At 46.5% G+C, this 17,900-nt stretch overlaps 1 protein-coding gene across 2 annotated transcripts in view; it reads right to left on the bottom strand.

Annotated features, from left to right (window-relative positions):
* The window catches only part of LZTR1 (leucine zipper like post translational regulator 1), a 212,254-nt gene that overhangs the window by 38,684 nt on the left and 155,670 nt on the right, over positions 1 to 17,900 (bottom strand). For both annotated transcript variants that reach the window (XM_078667052.1, XM_078667051.1), the window contains 2 exons: positions 4,729 to 4,878; positions 4,086 to 4,191 (listed from right to left, as the gene is read on the bottom strand). In XM_078667052.1, coding sequence (XP_078523178.1) covers positions 4,086 to 4,191; positions 4,729 to 4,878 — 256 coding nt within the window. The remainder of the gene's footprint in view (positions 1 to 4,085; positions 4,192 to 4,728; positions 4,879 to 17,900) is intronic.

The following is a 17,900-nucleotide window of genomic DNA, read 5'->3' as shown; positions in this document are numbered from 1 at the left end:
GGTTAGCATCTGAAAAGTCTTTGAGGCGATGAACTTGTTCAGAGCCCTCAAGTCTAAGATGGGACGCCACTCTCCTGATTTTTTCTTCACGAGAAAAAAGCAGGAATAAAATCCCCTGCCGTGTTGACCTTGCGGTACCACTTCTATGGCTCCTTTCTGGATCAATAGCTTCACCTGAACCATCAGTTCCTTGAAATGGGGAGAAGGTGGACCCGAAGGTGGACGAGTGGGGGGGAATTTCGTGAATTCCAGAGTATGTCCTTTTGAAACAATGTCCAAGATCCATCGGTCGGTGGTTATGTTGGACCAATTGAAGAAGAACTTTGAGATCTGACCTCCAAGATGTACAATGGGATGAGGGTAAAATTATGGATTGTCACTGTTTTTTGTTGGTGTTTGCACCACCTCTGTAATTGGACTTACGTTGGTAAGGTCTGGAGTTGGATGAACGACCCTGGGACTGATAGGAGCCCCTCTGTCTGTTATCATTGTAGTGGTATGATCGATATTGACCCGTTCCACGAAAAGTAGAGGTTCCTCCTCCTCTACCACGTGCCCCACGAAAAGGCTTTTTCCGAAATTGTAAAGTTGTTAAGGACTTTGCTGTGTCCGTGTCCTTCTTTATCAATTCCAAAGCATCATCAACGTGTTTTCCGAATAAAGATTCGCCGTCGTAGGGTAAATCCAAAACCCTGGATTGAACCTCCGGACGGAAGGTGGTTGATTTTAGCCAGCCTTGACGGCGCAAGACTGCTGCACCCGCTAGTTGGCGGAAACCAGTGGAGGATATATCGACGGCACAGTCGATTATTTCTGCCGAAATTCTTTCCCCTTCGAGAATGATGGCCTGCGCTTCATCCCGGATGGAATCGGGCATCTGAGGGATCAGACCAGCAATCTCAGACCACATTTGTCGGTCGTAGCGACCTAGAATAGCCAAGGCGTTGGATGCTCTCACGGTTGTCGCTGCCATAGTGGTAAATTTTTTACCAATGGAGTCTAATTTTCGGCCATCCTGATCAGGCGGAGATGTCAGAGGTATGGCCGGATTTCGAGACCTCTTTTGTGCAGCCTGAGTAATGACTGAATCCGCTTTAGGTTGGGAAACTAAACAGGCCGGAGAAGAAGGAGGCGCTTTATATTTTTTGTCCAATCTGGGCAGAACAGCTGGTATTGAGTTTGGACGTTCCATTAACTTTAGACCTTCTTCCCATATGTGGTCTATGATAGGAATGGTATGGGTTTGTTTCTGAGGTAAGTCCTTAAAATCGTAAAGAAAACAATCTGTTTGTTGTGCCTCGATTGTTAAATGGAACCTCTTTGCAGCACGAACCATAAGGTTATGAAAACTTGCGATATCTACTGGTGGAGAAGCTCTTGGCGATGCCGGTGGAGTAGAAGGCGTCTGTGCCTTATAATTGTCCCAATCTTGCATGTCATCATCGGTGTCAGTATCTGCAGGGTCATGAGGAGTCTGGTTCCCATGATCCGAACCAACACCCGATGGAGACGGAGGTGCAACCGGCGCCGGAGCTTGAGGTCGAGGCGCTGGAGACGAAGGTCGTGGTGCTGGAGACGGAGGTCGAGGTGTCGGAGACTTTGGCCGAGGCGTCGGAGACTGCCGGGGCGCTTGTGGTGCTGGAGAAGTAGGTAATGATGGTGGAAACCTACGATTGTAGTCGTCCAGCATATGTTGCAGGTTTTGTACCAAAGACAAAGGAATTTGTGTAACCTGTTCATAAGTAGTTGGTTCTGCCACATCAAGTGGAAAAAGTTCATTCCCATCTTCGACGTTAGTATGTTCATCCTCATCCTCGTCAGTGTATTCCTGACATTTAATGTGTAATTCAGAAGGACTGGATGCTGGTTCATAAACTTGATCTATGTCAGAGTCATTTCCCGATTCCTCTTCTCCAGACTGGAGTAATTTATCCGGAGGCTGAGATCCACTCCTTCTCGGACTTAACTGAATGAGTGGAACAGACTTGAGAGACGAGGCCGTAGCTACCCTAAAAGTGGTAGTAGTCTGTAAAGGCTGGTGCGACGTCAACGAGCCCGTCGACGAGATCTCCACAGTCTTAGCACCACTCTGACGATCATGCGCCGTTGCCGCCGCAGAAACAGGCGTACGAATTGGCAGGGATTTCTTGGTCGACGTTGATTTTTTGGTCGTCGACGACGTCGTCGACGGTGTACTTTTCGCCGTCGACGAAGATGCTTTCGTCGACGATAAAGTTGCCGTCGACGGAGCGGTCACCGTCGACGATGTTGTTGCCGTCGACGAGGCAGGCGTCGACGAGGCCGGCGTCGACGAAGCACTCGTCGACGAGGCGGGCGTCGACGAAGCACTCGTCGACGAGGAAGATCCCGTCGTCAGAGCGGTCGTCGACGACGATGGCTTATTCTTCGTCGACGGAGGACCCATCGACGGTAGGCGCGTCGACGAGGACTTCTTCGTCGACGGTTTGATCGTTGACGATATCTTTATAATCGAAGAGATGGGCCTCACCTCGTGGCTGCTCGTCGACGAGATGGTCGTCGTCGTCACGGAGCTGGTTGACAGAGAACAAGTGGTCGTCGACGTAGAAACAACCGTGACTGATTTAGTGGTTGCTGAGGACGTCGACGGACGCGTCGACGAGCCCGTCGACGAGCCGGTGCCCGTTTTTGAAGAGGAGGGCATAATTTGGGGTTTCGCCAGAGAGCCAGGTCCCGTAGGCGCGCCCTGAAGCAAATCCTGTGGGGAGACAGCCTTAAAAGACCCCAACATTTTACTTTTCTTTAGAAAAGGAGAGGGTACTTCGGTCTCAGACCCACGCTTCTGTGAGGATTTAGAAAATCCAGATGACATACTCTCAGCATCAGAAAGCACATTTTCTGAAGTTTTCAACCTCTGCAACCATAGAAGGAGACGGGCCTCTCTATCCCTCAAAGTCTTAGGGGGAAAAGTGCGACAGAACTTGCAGGTAGAGGCATTATGATCCGGGTAAAGACAGTAAATGCACTTACTGTGTGGGTCCTCATGAAAAAGACGCAATTTACCACAGGATGGACAGGCCTTGAACAAGGTTTTCTTTGTAGATGACATTTTTGAAGAGAAAAACAGCTAGAACTGGTGAAAACTGAGCAGAGCTCAGGGAGACTCCCTTCACACGACGTGCGGTAGAAAATCTGAGGACTTGGGCTTCTGAGGAGAAGGTTCTAGAGGAGGCTACAGCCTGATTGGCTGGAATGTGGACCAACACATAATGACTCTAATATGTTACTAAAGTGACTTCTCCCTTGGGCTTTTCAATGGGCCTATTCTGTTCTATGGTACTTTTTCAAGTTTACTTTTCTATTGCATTATATGTATGTATGTATATTTTATTTATTGTATTTCTCATGTATACATGCATATATTACTGCTATTTATGTACCGTGGGACTCCCACTTCGACGACGGGGAATATTCAAGCATGTGAATCTATGAAAGACACCCCTAATACTGGAGAAAGGAGGTTGCTAGAACTCAGAATAAATGTATTAATCATACAATAGCGGAAATTGGTGTTGGGGACTAAATGGCGTAACTTCTGGTGGAAGTTCCACAATTATAACCCTTACTCGTTTGAGTTATACAATTTAGACCTTGTCACTAAATAATCTTTCATAGCAAGCCTGGACCATTGTACTCTGGCTTTGTTCAAGGGAAGTGATGTCACAGCTCTGTGTGGGGAGGAAGCAGTTGGGCTGAGAAAGTTATCTTTTCTACAGGATCAGTTGATAGTCTGTGTGAAGTGTCTATAGGGAAGTATGGGTGTTTTTGAGGCAGGGTAGACTTTATGTTCATGCTGTTCAGTACATGGATAATGATTCTTGAGGGAGAATGGGGAAAGTAGTGACTGCATGGGAATATGGGTTAGTATCCAGGAAGATGGATGCGGGTAACTGCTGTGTTGAGGGGCTGCTAGTGTTGTTGTACTTGAATGGTGTTGTGCAGGGCATATCCCCTTACACACTTCCCCATGACCACAATAGTGGTCTCCAATACTCCTCCTGAAGAGTTAATTCAGGATGGACACAATCGAGTATGGAGGCAGTTACCTGAAGCACATTCTCCACAGTCACATTCATTTCGAGGTTCTGCTTACAGTACGCCTGAAGTCGATTGTTGAAGAAGCCATAATAGTATGGAGCTGAAAACAGGTATCTGGAGCGTGAGTTAGGGATAAAACGTTCACAATACTTAAAAGCACATTATTCAAAGGTTATTTAGTGCAAACAGAGTGCAGCATATTGTCCTCTATAATCACAAAGAAGTTTTGTCCCAGCATTTGCAACAGCTGATGTGGGGGAGGGAGCGTCTTCGGTGACATAGTCCCTACGCTCTCCATAACACGGAGGGAAAAGTCAATTTTCCATCAAGCCTTTAAATATACTTGCAGAACAGAACGAAAGTCAAAGGCATGTCAGGAGTAACCCAACATGTCACATACTCAGCCCTATTTGCTCCATTCTCTATCAGGCAAGCAGCAAAAGGGGTGCAGAGTGCAACTGCAGTGTTTTGCACTGATGCAAAGTTTGCACCATTTGACGGGCAGTCATGAAAACCTTTGTCAACAATGGAAAATACAGTGCCATTAAAAACCTCCGCTTCCAGCTGGCTGCTTGGAAGGAAATAAATGATTTGAAGAAACTCTAGGCACAGTTATATTTTAAGTTAGTAGAACATGAAGGAAAAGGATACAGGGAATCTTCTGGCGGCATGTTCACTTCTCCATAGTAAATGTAGCGCAGCATGGACTCGAAAGCTTGTTTGCTGGGGACCATTTCACCAATTGAGATGTTCACCTGCCCATCCACAGGCATGAAGGAGCGGAACATTGCTTCAAAGTAACTGCCAACAAAACATTCACATATAAATAACACATCATGGACAGACGACAAAATCCACCTTAGTGTACTTGACTAATCTGAACCTTGATCAAGCAACATCCACAATGTTTACGGGTTTCTGAATTGAAACAAAAATATTAAAGTGGAAAATGGAGATAAAGAGTGACATTACATATTTATATTGTTATTATTTTTATGTTTTTTACCGTTCTATTGCATTGACTTTTGTAAGCTATTGCACAATGCTTACAGTGTGAGTTTTTCTTTCCGATTCTGATAAAAATGAACAGTGGGAGAGCGGTTTAAAACGATAACAAGCACTGGCAAAGCCAAAAGAACAGACTTATGAATGAAAGTGCCTTTTGTGTCACTTATAGGTGTAAACACTCAATCAGTCATCAGACATGCACTCTGACGCTCAACTGTGCACCTATGTATCTATTCATCATTCCACGGACTCATACTTTCATTCATGCTCAGATGCAACCGCAATAAAACACATACAAACTTGCACCATTTCAGAGATAAATGAAAGGAATACAAGTAGAAAAAAGAAAACATGCTGCCTTCTAAACACAGCGGACATATATTTGCAATAAAAAAACTCAGCATAGCAACTGGTGTTGGAGGAAGTGGCCACGTGGAATATGGCATATTGCAGATTAAATGAGTGGTAAGCTTGGAACCAGTCTGCACTGTACGGAGTACTATCCTCTGAAGAAACAATAAAATAAAAAGTTGGTGTAGCAAAGAAATGTAAGGGAAACTATAAAAGAAGACCATTAAAAACCAAACTGGCCGACCAGCCATGACACTGAAGCACACTCGTTTTGAGGTAAATGTGCACACATGATCCGAAATTGCCAACATTCACAGCCAATGACTGATGCAGACTGAAACATTACCCCATGCAGTTCTCTGTCATGGATGGAAGCAGTGTACATTATATTCAGGCAGACCAATGGTAGAACAGAGTGGACTCCATGGCCCTCTATGTAGCTATATGGATATATACTTATATATATGGATGTATGTATCATTTAATGATTTTTGTATTCCAAGCTCCTGGCAGTCATCTAATAAAAGAATGTAACACAAATCGTTACTGTACAAATCTTCTGCCCCCGAGTTTGTCAGAGGCAGTAACAAACAACAAAGTCATTCCCTACAAAGGTCATTGATATGTTGTGTAACAAAATACCTATCTGTAAGCTTTGATAGAGAGAAATAGCAATCCATTCTTATAGCCTGCTGATTTTAACATGTGCTCATCACAATCAATATGTTAAGCCAAATGTGCTTATTATAACGTTTCATAATAAACAGATCAGACCTATGGCAACAGAAATATTTGTTCCTAGTGAACCAATCTGGCCCGTAGCTGTTATCATTGGCTTATCACCATAACAGACGGATGCCTCCTGTACAGAGCATATACTTTTTCACGAGCTAACCATCAGGCATACAGCCACAAAATTACATAGAATACAAAATTACAGTTGGAGAAGCAAAATACCATCTCTCCTAAGATGACACAGCAAGGGTTTGGATAGTACAAATCATCTTTTTCCACCTTTTGTCAAAAGGAGTTATCAGCATCAAAATGCCTGCATACTATGCTAATCTGTGGAATTCCATAGGGAAACATCCTGAACAACGATTCCAGAACAACGAGTTCCGAAGTTACGCAAGCCAAACAACGACTTGCCCGAACGATGACTTAGCCTTAACCACGTATGTGCGTGGTTAAGGCTAAGTCGGTCTAGTTTTTGGATGGGCGGAGTTGAAAAGAGCATCGGACAGGACAGGTGAGAGGGGATCGGGGGTGGGTGGAGGGGTTCATGTTGGTTTTTAGGGGGTGGGAGGGGTTCGGGGTAGTTTCTAGGGGTGGGGGGTTTGTGTCAGTTTTTAGGGGGGTGGGAGGGGTTCGTTTTTAGGGGTGGGGGTTTGTTTTATTTCTTAGGGGGTGGGGGATCATGTTGGTTTTTCGGTGGTGGTAGGGTTTTGGGTTAGTTTTTAGGGGGTGGGGGTTGTGTTAGTTTTTAGGGGGTGGGGGCTTCGGGGTAGTTTTTAGGGGGTGGGGGTTTGGGGTCGTTTATAGGGAGTCACAGGGGTTTGGGGTAGTTTCTAGGAGGTTGGGGGGTGTATTTAGGTCTGAGAAAGAGGGGGGTGGTAATCTTAGCCATGGATAGGCGTTTACCAAAGCATGCTTTTACTAGGAAAAACTGTGGTAAAGGAATGCGTGGTGAAGACACTCGTGGTTATGACGCGGTCGATGTAGAGACCGAGTTGTTAAGGGAGGCGTTGTTGAGGAACTCGTTCCATCACACAACCAATTCCATATGACAAACTAACTTTCTGTAGATCTTAATTCAGAGTAATACCTTTCCACCCTTGAATGCCAATTGACTTCAACACACGCTTTCCACAATCAATATGTCAGACATTTCATTACAAACAATCAAGCCCTTAATAAACCTTATCATTGGCTTGTCACCATAAGCAACTCAGCCCTGCTATGTTAGTACATATGCCTTTCCACAAAGCAACCATCAGGTACACTTTACAAATATGTAGAAATTCCAATAAGTACAAAATACAATTGTCAAACTAATACAAAATCCCTACTGAAAAAATCGATTAATAATTACCATAGTGTGAACAGTCTAGCCCCGGGATTTGTTCAGGTGCGTTACCAGCACCAAAACCCTTGCCTACTACAGTAATCTGCAAGATGCAATGTTATAAAATGCCTTCCTACAGACTCTTGCACAGTAACTAACCACCGTTAAAAGCTCAGGGCCTTTTTACAAATACTTTTTACAATACGTAAGCATGCCCTACTTGCTTTGTCATTACCTTTAATTATAAACAGACCACACCTATGGAATCTGACATAACATTTACAAGTGAACAGATAAGGCCTCTACCCCTCTACCAATGGCTTGACACTATATACAAGCCAGGACTCCAGAAGTGCCCGGGAGCTGGCAACCATCAGGCAGTCATTTATAAAATTACAACCATATGTAAAGTAACATGCCAAAACAGTAAACAGCCCCTCTTAATAGGGCCTAACAAGAATCATCACTGTGAAATTCTACTCTCAGGGCTTGTTAGCGTGGGTAACCAACATATTAACGCTTGCCTTCGATCAAATTTCTGAGATTACATGTAACCAAATACCTTTCTATGGCCTGTAACATAATGTGACGACAATGCACTGCTAGAGGCCTACTGGATTGCCATATGCTTTTCACAATAAACAGGCCAGACCTATGGCATCAGCTATAAAATTTTCATGCACAACTATCAGGCCTGCAGCGGTTATCATTGGCTTGTCACCTTTACCAACTCAGGTATACTGTACTGAGCATAAGCCTTCCCACAAGATAACCATCAGTCATACAATTTAAAATGTATACTAAATTACAGTTGCAAAACAAAATAGTATCTCTCCTAAAATGACTTAACAAGGATTCTCACAGTACACATCTTCTATACTCCTCGTTTGCCACAAGAGGGTAATCAACACCAAAGCTTTTGCCTACAAAGGAAACCTATGAGATCCCGAGCAACAAAAAAAATCTGTAAGCTTTCATTCAAAGTAATACCTTTCCACCTTTAAATGCCTATTGACTAACATATAATTTCACAATCAATATGGCCAGCGTACCTTTTCATAATAAAAAAATCAGGCATATAGCCTTTATCATTAGCTTGGCACTATAACCAACTTAAGCCCATTGTATTGAGTGTAAGCTTTCCACAAGGCAACCATCTGGCATACAGTCATAAAAGTACAAAATGTATACATAATTACAGTTGGCAAAGCAAAATACTGTCTCTCCTAACCAGCCCAATAAGTTTTATTGTAGGGCATATCTTTTATCCCCACAGTCTGTTTGTGTAGATCACCAACACCCTTGTCTACTATAGTAATCTCTGAAATGAAACAAAATACTTGCCTACCGGTTTTAGCACAGTGTAATACAATCCATCTTTAAAAGCCTATTGTCTTACATATGTTTTTCACAGTAAGTATGTCAGGCCTTCTGTTCCATAATAAACAAATCAATCTATGAAATCTGCATGCTTTTCACAATAAACTGATGAAGCCATTACTCTTTAACATTGGCTTTACCCAACACAGGCCTATTAAAGTCCACTTAAACGGGTAACCATATCTAGAACAAGCATTGGTAAATTCATTACGTTTTCTCTACGGGATTAGTAACAAGTTAAGCGGTGTGGGAACAGTGTATGAGTGCAGGTAGAATGGTATGAGGGTTCTATGTGCAGGGTAAGTGGTGCATGAATGAAGGTTAATAAGTGTCTGAGTGCAGGGTGAAAGTGCCCTAATGCATGAGGATTGCTGTGTGTTAAATGCAGAATGAGAATTGTGTGAGTGTACAAGGTGACCCTGTACAGAGTAAGTGGTGTGAGTGTATAGGGTGAGAAGTATGTCAATAAGTGCAGGATGAGTGGTTTGAGTTCAGGGTGAGAGGTGAGGGTGGAGGGTGAGAAGAATGTGAGTGCTGGGTTAGAGGTATGTCAATGGTGTGTGAGTGCAGAGTCAGCACTATGCGAGTTGTGGGTAAGCAGTATCTGACATCAATGAGATGCACTTTGAACCCAAAGATGTGCATTCCCACTACACCTAGGTGTCCTTAAGTAGCTGGACTATGCCCCGAGGTGGGGTCAAAAAGTGGTATGCCACTGGGCTAAAGCTGCACCGCTCTGATGAGTCCCCATAAAACCGACACCAGGATGGAGTGGTCTGTGTTTCTATTCAGCTGGAAAGTAGCCTAACAGTTTGGATAGGAGTATCCTTTATGGGGCAGAAGCGTGACTGACTTGCATGTGGCTGGTCTCGGTAATGGCACAGACAAGAGAAAATCAGAGAAACTGGATGTGTCTTAAAAGGACTACTATCGGGTGAGATCAACTCAAGCATTCCACCCATCATTATTGTGCTGTTAGTGCTTGATATTACAGCTCTAACCATTGATCTGTGGTCTGTACTTCGTGAAAAGCTGTAGTAAGAACCAGTAACTCCTTTACAGCAGCACCTGGGGATTTGATTTTTTTCCTTCAAGCATTCAACCACCAGGTGGGCCCACTATGACTAGACGCTACCAGAGGTGCCCATGAGATGGACCAATTGGATTTGGGGAAGGGGGGAAAGGGGTACTGCGAGTTGTTAATTTCAGAGTGCAACGTGTTAAGATTTCCTTGCATAAGACTGGATGCACTGGCCTCGAGCATTGTTCATACACAATGTATTAAACTGCTTGTTGATGTTTTGAACAGGACAATAACCAATAAATGTTTTATATCATTCAACAACCAGGATGTGTAGGTCACCCTTCCCTTCAACTTTTATGATATCTACCTGGTATCACTATGTTTTCTTGTTCTATTTTGTCACCCGCACCTGTTACTGTATTCTTAGGTGGAGGCTCCACTCAGTGACAAGTTGCTCGGCAAACACTATAAAATTGAAATATAAATGTAAAAATTGCGAGTTGACTTGCTGGCCATTAGAATAGGCCAATTATTCTGTAACTGTATAGCAGTAATCAAAAGAAGACAAAAGTGTTTCTAAAGAGCCGAACAGTGATTTTATATTCAATCACCTATTTTTTTTAAAAAACATATTTTATTGACATTTTGTTGACAAAGTGCAAGATGCGGTACAGGTCATTGCCTTAATTCTTCAAATCAATTCCAATACTGTTATGTTACTTCACTGTAAAACAGATCAATTATCGTGCCAGTACTCTAGCTCAACAGTGGCACTGTAATCTACTCATACCCTTCACCCCGCACTCTAGATATGACTAACCTACTTACTAAGCTTCTTCTAGCCTCAACTAACACCCGCGCCCCTCCCCCCGCCACTGGTGTGTAAAACATGCAGCCCATACTTAAGACTCATCCCATGATCCAGCTGCAATTCAAGCGCACTGATGACATCCATTACAAGGTCGCCTAAGGTAACAACGCTCCCCATTCATTCGTCCTCCGTTAACTGACAACTGTACCAGCATCTCCCAAGCCGTTGCTGTCTCCAACGCTTTCTCATTGTTCGAGTGTCGTGCCTGTGGGAATCTAATAACACTCTCACTACTGGCCTATTTACTAGGCTCTGCATTCCATCTCTTACTGTTGGGACCCTCCTTCGACTTCCAGTGCATTGTTATTTCTCTTTTCGCTAGCAATAATCCCATGTCCACAAATTTACTGGTCACCTTCGTTTTGGACGTGTGGGGAACCCAATGTAGCAGGCATGTACCTATATCAAAATCTAAAAATCTAATCGTCGATCAGTGACTGTATTTAACAGGTCTCCCACTTCCTTCCAATAACCTCCCAACTTTGGGCACTCCCACAGCATGTGCTTCAATTCCACCCCCTCCCTCGCACACTTAGGACATGCCGCATCTTCTACCTGAAAGTATTTCTGAATCTTACCCGGTGTTAAGTATGCTCTGTGTAGTATGAAGAAGTGCACCAGTTGGAACCGTGCATTCCTGGTGCCCTTCCAGGCCCTTCAAAGGATATGTCCCCATGTGGATTCCAGTATGGGCTTCCCAATGCCTGTCTCCCATTGTGCCCGTAACTTATCTAGTGGTTTGAGTCACTCATTTAGCATCCTGGAATAGAGGCATGTAACTGCCTTGAAGGTCCCCGCCGCCATCACTGTATACTGACCAGCCATAGTCGTTTTGGGATCCACTCATCCCTCCCCTCCAGTGTTTCCTAATTGCCGCTACCAGAGCCGCGTGTATTCTTCCCAAGAAAGCTCAGGTATTAAGCCGCCTGGCTTCACCGGAAACAGGCACGTCTTATTCCAATTCACTCTCAACGCCGAAATGTCGCCAAACTTCGATAGCAAGTTTGCGGCTCCCTGCAGCGCTCCCCCGTGTCCGCCAAAAACATCAGCAGGTCATCCGCCTACAGCGCAATGTATTGCGGTTCCCCTCTAAATTGCAGACCCTCATAACTGGGCCCCAGTCTAGCTCTAGCCACCAATGGCTCTATAGCCAGTGCAAACAAAAGCGGGGACAGCGAGCAGCCCTGCCTCGTTCCTCGTTCTACTTGGTATTGGGACGAAATCAATGCCCCCACTCGCACTCTTGCCACTGCCGAAGTATATAACACCCTAGTCCAGCCTACAAACGCATCGCCCAATCCAAACTTCCCCAATGTTTTATATAAGTATGGCCATTCCAAACTATCAAATGCCTTTTCCATGTCCACTGATAGTACTGTGGGCACATAGGAGCCTTTTTGATCATCCCCCATTATTCTCAGCAACCGCCCCACATTCGTGGCCGTGTTCCTAGTTGAGATAAACCCAGACTGGTCCCCATGTATCAAATCGGTCATATGTTGTAGGAGGCGGGACGCCAATATTCGACTCAAGATTTTATAATCCGTGGTCAGCATCAATAATGGTCTGTACGCTGACATATCTGTGCTTTCTCGCCCTGGTTTTAATAAAGCGATAATATGCGCCTCCCTCATGGAAATAGGAAGGTGACCCAGTTCTCGCGCTTCGTTATAAACTGTTAATAACCGCGGGGCTAATATATCCACATAACGCGAGTAGAATTCTATGGGTAGGCCGTCTACACCCGGAGTTTTCTTCCAAGCCATATGCTTAATCGCGCTCCGAACCTCCTCCAAAGTAATGTTCCGACCTAAAGAATCTGCCTGTTCCTCCTCCAACTGCGGGAGTGGTACACTCTCTAAGTAGGCTTCGATTTCTATTTCTCCCGCCTTTAATGTACTGCCATATAATGCCTTATAATAGTCCAAGAATCGCTCCAGAATCTCACGCTGAGTGTATATGACGTTACCATCCTGTCCTTCCAACGCCATAATTGGAGAACCTCTCGAATTAGGATTAGCCAACCATGCCATCAATGTTCCCGCTTTATCCCCCTCCGCATGAGTCTTCGTGATATAAGTCTTATAATCAAAGCTTCGTAATCCATCTACATTTCCCCTGCAACTGCCTCATTCGCCGCCACCACTTCCGCCTGCACTTCCGGATGCTCCGGTCTGGCCTGTTCCGCAGCTCTTAACTTACTTTTGGCTTTCTCTACATCTTGGAGCAACACCTTTCGTACACCTACATGCTTACTAATACAGAGCCCCCTTATTACCACCTTAAATGCTTCCCACTCCACTGCTCGAGTAGAAGCCGTTCCTTCGTTGTCTGCAAATTAGTGCTCTATTCCCTCCCTAATTTCCCTCTGGAAGACCAGATCTTCTAGCGTTTCAGGACGCAGTCGCTAAGTGGGATCTGACAGTGTCCTCGCTAGATATTCTGGGCGTTTTACAGTGGGCACTATCGATGTTGAAAATAAAATTGCATCTAGCCTAACATGGATTTCGTGCATCGCTGAAAAGAAGGAGTAGTCCCGGTCTCGCAGGTGGTGGTTGCGCCATACATCTACCAGATTCCATCTGTTCTGCCAATCCAACCACAAGGTGGGGGAGTCTGCCAATGGGGGGTGCGATCTGTCCAGTGATATATCTGCTACAGAGTTCAAATTCCCCCCCCCAGTACCACTGGGCCTGTCAAATATTGTGCTAATATACCCGACATGCGATCAAGGAAGCGTGCCTGTTCTATGTTTGGTGCATAAACGCTGCATAGCGCTATGTCCCTACCATATAATCGCCCCTCTACCGCCACTTATCTGCCCTCCGGGGCTATGGTCTGTTTCGTGGCCTGAAAAGGGACCCCTGCCCTTACCCAAACTAACGCCCCGTGCAAATGCAGAGTATGATGTACTAAAAATCTGGCCTCTCCACTTGCGCTGCAGTGCCTGACCTTCTGCTTTGGTAAGATGGGTTTCTTACAACAGCGCTATGTGTACTCCCCTCCTGACTAAATAGGCATGGACTTTATGGCGCCTCATCATGGTATGCAGACCTCTCACGTTCCAAGTGACGCAACACAATTCAGGTAACGTCCCCATTGCAACTGAACAATGTCCACCTTTCGTTCCACACATGCTTACACATCCCAGTGGACGCTATTTCCAACCAGAACCCCAACAGCCCCCCCCCCCCCCAGAACAGGTCCTAGAACAAAACGGCCAGTCCCCGTCCTAACCATATCAACAGGCAACACACATCTAAGCCCACCAGTAGTCACTGCGGGCATGCCATATGGGCAGTTGGGGGTGCTCAGTGCCAACAGGCGACCACGCAAACTCCTGCACCCATCCTGCTTGAATCCCCTAGTAATACACCGAAACCCCTACCTTCCTGCTCATTTTCCAGACCCCTTGAAGCCCTCATCCTTATTCAGGCCCTGCACTACATGGCTATCCCCGAAAACCCCTCCCCCCCCGGGCAACTAAGCTCCCGCAGCCTGCAGTCACTGCAGTGTCCTCGAGCTCGCCAGAGTCCTGTCACTCCAACAGCGTTCTCCCAATACACGTGCCACTACTCATCTAGTAGCCCATCCGCTGTTGCTGGTGTGACTGCCGGCCCTTGATGGCTGTCCGTTTCTGATATCTCAGTGTCCGACTGCTCCTTGTCCCCTTCCGACTCCGTTCCTTCCGGCAAGTGGGTCCGCTGGCCTCCCGATATAGCCGATAACACGTCCAGCCCCCCTGGGCGCTCCTCCTCATTCTGTGATGTCGATGGTTTCCGCACCCCCTGTCGTCTTCGGCGTAGCCGTTGTGATTTACGGAGTTGATGGGCTCTCGGTGGGTTTAATACTTGAAGTCCCGTACGATCTGTCCCAGCCCTGTAGGATTCTAACCATGTCCACGCCTCATCCGGGGTGTCAAAGAACTGAGTTTTGCCATCCAAGATTATTCTCAGTTTGGCGGGGAACAACAGGGAGTACTGAAGCCCCTCTGTTCTGAGCTCTTTTTTAACTGCTAGGGAGGATGCGAGACGGCGCTGTGTCTCCAAAGTATAATCCGGGAATAGTGTTACCCTGCCGTTTCCAACCTGATATGGGCCCTCGGTGCGCGCCTTCTGGAGCAAAAAATCTTTGTCTCTATAGTGGAGCAGCCGGGCCACCACCGGGCGAGGCGGACGACCCGGGATTGGTGGCTTCGCAGGCACCCTGTGTGCCCGCTCCAATGTGTAGAAGGAGGATAATCTCTCAGGGGCTACCACCGTCTTCAGCCAGTTCTCTAGGTACTGTACCATATCTGCTCCCTCTTCTTTTTCAGGCAGGCCCACCACGCGGATGTTATTAAGTCGATTCCTGCTTTCGGCATCCTCAGCTCGTCTTTCCAGTGCCTGGATCCGGTCCAATGCATCCGTCATTTTGCTCTCCAATGCTGTCTGGTCTGGCGCCACCTCCTGGAGTTTATATTCCACTTGCTTAACCCTATCGACAAGCTTAGAGTGATCCACTCGCAAAAGACCCAGGACCGTCACCACCTGCGCAATGTCCTGTTGTAAAGCGGTGCGAGAATCCGCTATGGTCGCAAAAATGCGGGCAAACGTTTGCTGCATCCCAGGGTCCTGAGGCATCTCCAGGGCTCCCTGCTCTGCTTGGCTGGGAGTCTCTGTGTCCGATAACTGGGGTGCCCAGGCTTTCTTCCCCTTGGGTTTCACCATGATCTGACCCTCCAGTCAGCGCTTCTGTATGCACCGGCTCTTCACCTCGTCTTTGTTGTTGATAGAAAACCCAAGTATGGATCCACAAGGCCAGCTGCGCCTCTCCCCAAGAGCGCCCGTACGTAGAAGTTCTCTTAACCCAGTCCGCATTGCACCCTCAGTATGCAGAGTGTGCAAGTCTGGAGCGTTAAGGGCACGGTCCCTGTGATGTCTATTCGTTACCAGTCTCGGAGCCTCTCACCCACGTTCATGCTCGCCGCTAACCAACTCAACCCCGGAATGCAGCCTCCAGTCAGTCCCAGGGCTACTGCTCACACCGTCAATATGCCCACTCAGGCGAAGTACTCCTCCCGGGCCAACTCCGGTACTGAGGGCGCGGCACCCCACTACTTCGTCCTGATCACGGCCACAGCATTGATCCCTCACCTTCCGCAGTCATGGCCATGAGCCCAATCCAGTGCACATCCGAGTCGCAGGTCACTCTTGCGTTCAACCGTGCCCCTCTCCTCCACCCTGAGCAATGTCCAGGGCCCCAGGTCCAATCCTAACGTGCTCTGCAGTCCGTGTGCCTCATAGATCCCCAGCTAAGCCTTAATGTCCGCTGAGCTCAGCTAGCAGCGTGTGCCCTTCTCCGCTCTCCCCTCAGTCCGTTATCTGCTGTTGCTCATGAAGCTCCGCCGCCTCCTCTCCGATGCAGGGTTCCAATCAATGTAATTCTCTACTCACTGCTCCCGTTCCGCCGTGTTTGCTCCCAATACCATCCACCTCCAGGGCCACACCAAGCTGTCGCCGCCCGAGGTCAACCGACTTCCCCACCGTCACCTTCTGTAGCCTGCCCCACTCCTCCACACGCCGCTCTGCCTGTGCTAGAACACCAATGCCAAACTTCCGCCGTCACCCATCTCGGACTGCACAGGGGCCCCTCAGGAATGCCTCAGCCAGCGCCATCTCCGGTGTTGCTCTGTGTGCCTCCCCCCTCCAGCCCCAGCTAGCAGGCCGCGGTCCACCCCGCTCCCCGCTTCCACCTCCGCAGCGTTCAATTACCTGTAGATTGAAGTGATTGCAGTGTTTGTGCTGATCCAGTAAGAAGTGTCTGCGCCGTGACAGAATTGAGAATGCACTAATAAACTCAGCATGAGAAAATAGTTTTTTTGTCTGCGCAAAAAAGAATTTATGTAAAAACAGTCAATGACAGCATGTTACACTGCTCCCTGTTAGACCTTCCACAAACCCACCAGCATTATTTACGCTGTATAGCCTTTCCTAAAATAGGTATTTTAAGACGCATTGACCCTCACACTAGGTAGACCTGCACAGCTTGCAAGACTTTCCAGTCCACCGTCACCATGATATACTGTGGGCAGACCATATGAGATTGCGTTACTTTAAGTGGAGCACTGCTACCAAATAGAAGGAGAGGGAGAGAGAAAGAGAGAGATGTGCCTCTTTGTGTCAGGCAAAGCCAGAAGAGAGAAAGATGTTCAACTTCAGCTGTTAAAGTTGGAATAAAAATGCCAGAAGATAAACTGGTAAAATGAGATCTTAATAGCGGACTGCTGAAAGTCTAAAAAAGGGTGTTGGGTGGAATTAAGGCTTGAAGCAAACAAATGTAAATGTTTCATCAACCACAGAAACCACGTTTGACATTTTATGTCTTCTGCGTACCATCTGCAACTAAGATACATCAGCCAAGAGTGCTGCGAGCCACTCAAGCTGGGGTTGATATCTTGTGGCGCAAAAGAAGCTCATAGAGTGCGTACGTCACAGGGGTGTGGGCGGGTGAACACAACAAAATACAAGCACTGGCAGAGTCAACATGTCTAGGTTTAAGGTGCTGATGACTTGAAAATTAAATGGAATGTATGTCAGGATGATGGGGTAAAGCAATGCAGAGGGCACGGATGAGAAGTGCCTCTGACCTGGAAGAAACATCTCCGCCGCTTCAACAGATGAGCGGGACACGATGGTCAGTATTCTAATTAGTCCTGTATGTCAGTGTGTCTTGGGGGAGACATGGGCAAACAAACACGCTTGAAATGCGTGCAGCCCCAGGGCGGAGGACAAAATAATAGTTTGACAGCGGATGAATAATAGTACTCGGGCACCTGATAAGAAAAACACAGGAAGAACAACAGGAAAGGGCCTGCAACAACCAATAGAAAAGGAGGGAAAGTATGTGGCAAGCACACAAACTAATGAAAAGTGAGGGTGGGATGTAAGCCCCTTTTAAGATTTATATTAAATACAATAGATTTCATAAGCACAACAAGTGCTGTGCAGGCGAAAACTAATAATACAGCTTTCAAAACAATATATAATCATTCTTAACAGTGCCTAACAAGATTCATCACAGTGAAACCCAGTCTGGTGTGTCAGACTAGGGCAGCCAATGTTGATACCCTTGCCTACTACAGT

This window comes from Lissotriton helveticus, chromosome 11 (assembly GCF_964261635.1).
Source record: "Lissotriton helveticus chromosome 11, aLisHel1.1, whole genome shotgun sequence".
NCBI classification, from domain to species: domain Eukaryota; kingdom Metazoa; phylum Chordata; class Amphibia; order Caudata; family Salamandridae; genus Lissotriton; species Lissotriton helveticus.
Note: the sequence above shows the minus strand (reverse complement) of the source record. Positions and strands in the feature narration are given on the sequence as shown.